Source organism: Gadus macrocephalus, chromosome 1 (genome assembly GCF_031168955.1).
Source record: "Gadus macrocephalus chromosome 1, ASM3116895v1".
In the NCBI taxonomy this organism is placed as follows: Eukaryota; Metazoa; Chordata; class Actinopteri; order Gadiformes; family Gadidae; genus Gadus; species Gadus macrocephalus.
This window is the reverse complement of record NC_082382.1, coordinates 25,453,381-25,457,099: the sequence shown is the minus strand read 5'-3', so window position 1 is coordinate 25,457,099 and position 3,719 is coordinate 25,453,381. Positions and strand designations below refer to the sequence as shown.

At 55.4% G+C, this 3,719-nt stretch overlaps 1 protein-coding gene across 1 annotated transcript in view; it reads right to left on the bottom strand.

Moving 5' to 3' along the window:
* Nucleotides 1–292: 292 nt before the first annotated feature.
* pex14 (peroxisomal biogenesis factor 14) overlaps nucleotides 293–3,719 on the bottom strand; it is a 44,271-nt gene continuing 40,844 nt past the window's right edge. Inside the window, 3 exon segments of the mRNA XM_060060400.1 lie at nucleotides 293–1,116; nucleotides 1,233–2,875; nucleotides 2,878–2,996. Coding sequence (XP_059916383.1) covers nucleotides 2,475–2,875; nucleotides 2,878–2,996 — 520 coding nt within the window. The 3' untranslated portion in view covers nucleotides 293–1,116; nucleotides 1,233–2,474.

The following is a 3,719-nucleotide window of genomic DNA, read 5'->3' as shown; positions in this document are numbered from 1 at the left end:
CGATTTCTTTTATCTTTGAACAAAATAACAATTTGTGGCTAAACATTCGGTTGAATGTTGGCTATCATTAACCGTCCCTCCTTGATGTGATCGAGACATTCGTTATGAATTATTAAACCGTGCAACAATATCACTGTATGGGACTGGACATCGCTTAGCCTTTGAACACACACACACACACACACACACACACACACACACACACACACACACACACACACACACACACACACACACACACACACACACACACACACACACACACACAAAAATGAATATCAATACAAGTCACTATGATTAACATTGTTTATTACAAATGCATATTTCTGGCTCATATCGAGAGGTCAGCTACCAACAAGGAAGAGGAGGGACTAGATGACAGAAGCCACATCACAATTAAGATTACTAAAAAATTGAATCCAGCCCCAGACATGAACTTTCGTTTACAGTGTGTTAAGGGTGTCACTACAGTCATACCGAGACTTGCACGTCACAAACAAGGCCTCTGCAGGTTACAGTGCACTGCGTCCATTTTGAGTTCACCTCTCCTCCCTCTCTTGGTGGGAGATCAAGACACCTCCGGTATCTCTCATCTCACTGATCTTCCCACATCCGCCGAGAAATCTGAGCAGACACATTCATACGTTGCTTTCTCTATCAATCACGGTGTCGTTTGGTGTTTTTGGTAAAGGAACGCCCCCCGCCCACCTCTGAACCGCGCCACTGACCCCCCCTCCCCCACCCTCGGTGGGAAGCAGAACCAGAAGTTCAGCGCCTTCCGTGGGCGGGCCGATCCCTCCTCGTTTCACCTCGGCTTAATTACAAAAATATCGGGGCCGTTTTCGGTAAAGATTACTCACCGTCGGAGCCCCCCCCCCCGTGTAATTTGGACCCCAGGGTTTGTCACAGAAAATCACATAATGCAACAGGGCTGCCAGGATTAGATTTCCACTTTTAGCCTCCTCGACATTTCAAACCGCATGAACTAATACATCTGTTATTTGTTTATCATTCGATTATTAACATACTTCATAAACCAATGAAGGGGGGGGGGAGACGCCCAGCTGAGGACACACTGGTCCCTCTCGCTCTCTCTTTCTACCACCCTTTCTGTCTCTCCACACACACACACACACACACACACACACACACACACACACACACACACACACACACACACACACACACACACACACACACACACACACACACACACACACACACACACACACACACACACACACACACACACGTTCTGTGAAATGGGGGAAAAAAAAAGATACTGGAAAGTCAAAAAGGGAGAGGAAAAAATCCATTCATCTTCCTCTCCTTTCAGCATAGTAGCTCTCTCCCTCTCCCTCTCCCTCTCCCTCTCTCCCCCTCTCTCTCTCCCTCTCCCCCCCTCTCACCCTCTCTCTCTCCCTCTCTCTCTCCCTCTCTCTCTCTCCCTCTCCCTCTCACACTGGTGTGGAACAACAGCCGTCATCACATTCTAATCTCAAATTTCAGGGCTTTTATTTCCCCCAAATGCCACTCGGCTGGCCTTGTGAATTATTGACAGAGTGACACCAATGTGAAAGGACACATAAAAGAGTCTAAAAGCCCCGGCCTGTCCCCTCCTATCGGCACTCACAGGGGAGACACGGGGGGGTGTGTGTGTGTGTGTGTGTGTGTCTCGCTGTGTGTGTGTGTGTGTGTGTGTGGGTGTGTTTGTATAAGTAGGGGTGTGTGTGTGTGTGTGTGTCTGCGTCTGCGTGTCGTTCTGTGTGTGTATGTGTGTAGGGGTGTGTGTGTGTGTGTGTGTGTGTGTGTGTGTGTGTGTGTGTGTGTGTGTGTGTGTGTGTGTGTGTGCCTCGCTGGAACCTTCCGGTAGCTCCGAGGGCTTTGCGGGGACAGTGAGTGTGACCCCTGTGACCCCTGCCCTTCTACTCTAGAAGAACAGAACTAATAGAACGGAGAAACACGACTCGCTGATGTACAGTAAAGTCCTGCTGCTCGACGTCCACGTTCTCACCGCGGCAATGTCGCGGGCCGCGGGGGGGGGGGGGGTTACACTGACAGACGGCACCACAACAACGGGGGGAGGGGGGGGGGACGGGGGGTTTTAGCCGGACGGCAGCCAGTCTCTGGACGCCCGCCGCTGGCCGCGCTCCGGCGTTCCCATCCCGGGCTCGGAGCGAGTCGGTGAGCGGCGGGAATAACATTGAGCAACAAGGTCACATGTCAACAGGGCCTTCTTGCACGCACGCACGCACGCACACGCACACACAGACACACGCACACACACACAGGCGCACTCACTCTGTAGTTTTGCCCCTCATCCAACAACCTGCGTGTTCCTACGTTCTCCTTCGAGTGTGGAGACACTGCGGCGAACCCGACATGATTAACATTGAAATCAAAGGTTAAAGTCAGAGGGGGGGGGGGGGGGGGGGGGGGGGGGTGAGCCTGCAGGGGGTCTGGCCCCCCCTCCTCTAGTCCACCTCGTGGTCGTTGCTCGCCCCCTCCGGCCGCCGCAGCTTGTCCACCGGCTCGTGGATCTGTCCGTCGCCCCCCCGGCGGTCCACCGTGGGCATGACGACCAGCTCCCCCTCCTCCTCCTCCTCCTCCTCCTCCTCCGCCCCCACCACCACCACCTCCTCCTCCCCCTCCTCCTCCTCCTCCCCCTTCTCCTCCTCCCCCTGCACCTCCATGCGGACCTGGTCCTGGGGGGCGACCGCTACGCCCGCGCCGCCGCCGGCCCCCCCGTCCCCGTTGACCAGGTCGGCGCCGTCGGGGCCCCGGAGCCCCTCTGGGCCCCGGAGCCCGTCCTGGGGGGCCGGGGAGGCCGCGCTGGAGTCCTGGCTGACGGGGGAGATGTCGCTGCTGCTGCTGCCCCCGGGGGGGGGCTGGAGGCGGGGTGGGGGGCCGGGGGGCCACTGCACACCGGCTGGGCCTTCAGGGGGATCTGCCAGGCGGGGATCTTGGGCATGGAGGGCGAGGCGGGGAACTGCCTCCTGGGGGGGGGGGACGACGACACAGATCACACACACAGTAAATCATACAATTTGATCGTTTTTCCAAATCCAGTTTTTGGCCCGGGACTTCAATTCGCACCGATAACGTAGACTCAAGCACCCACAACGATATCCCCCCACGAGGCCGGCAGACATCGGCGCGGGGGGGTCGCCACACCATCCGATATAAATGAGTCCCTTCTGCCGGGTCGGCTGCAGATACACACGCACTAACAAAGAGAGTGATCAGCTCATGGAAGCAGTCGGAGCTGGACCGCGCTGGAACCGTCGTCTCGGGGGGGGGGGGGGGGGTGGAGGGCAGGGGGTGCAAACGAGGACTCTAGAATACGACTCGTGCCACAGCGAAAACAAACTAACTAACTAACAAAAAAACGCACAAAAACATCCCCAAAATAATCAAAGCGTGTGTGACGGCCCGTTTACACAATAACAACCGGCCGTATCGACGCACATCACAGCACAACTAGAAAGATCCTTTATACAAGGGGGCCAGATGAGGACACACACACACACACACACACACACACACACAGAAAAGGGGAATAATACTGAGTAATTAGAGAAGAAAGAAATCCGTCTTCCTCGCAGGCGTCCGTCCAGATGTTGGTAGCACCTGGCGGAGGAGGGACGTCCCAGTCGTGTTTCTCTGCGTGTCGATGTCATTACATTTCTTTGACTCTTTAAAGATCAAGAAGCGAGCGC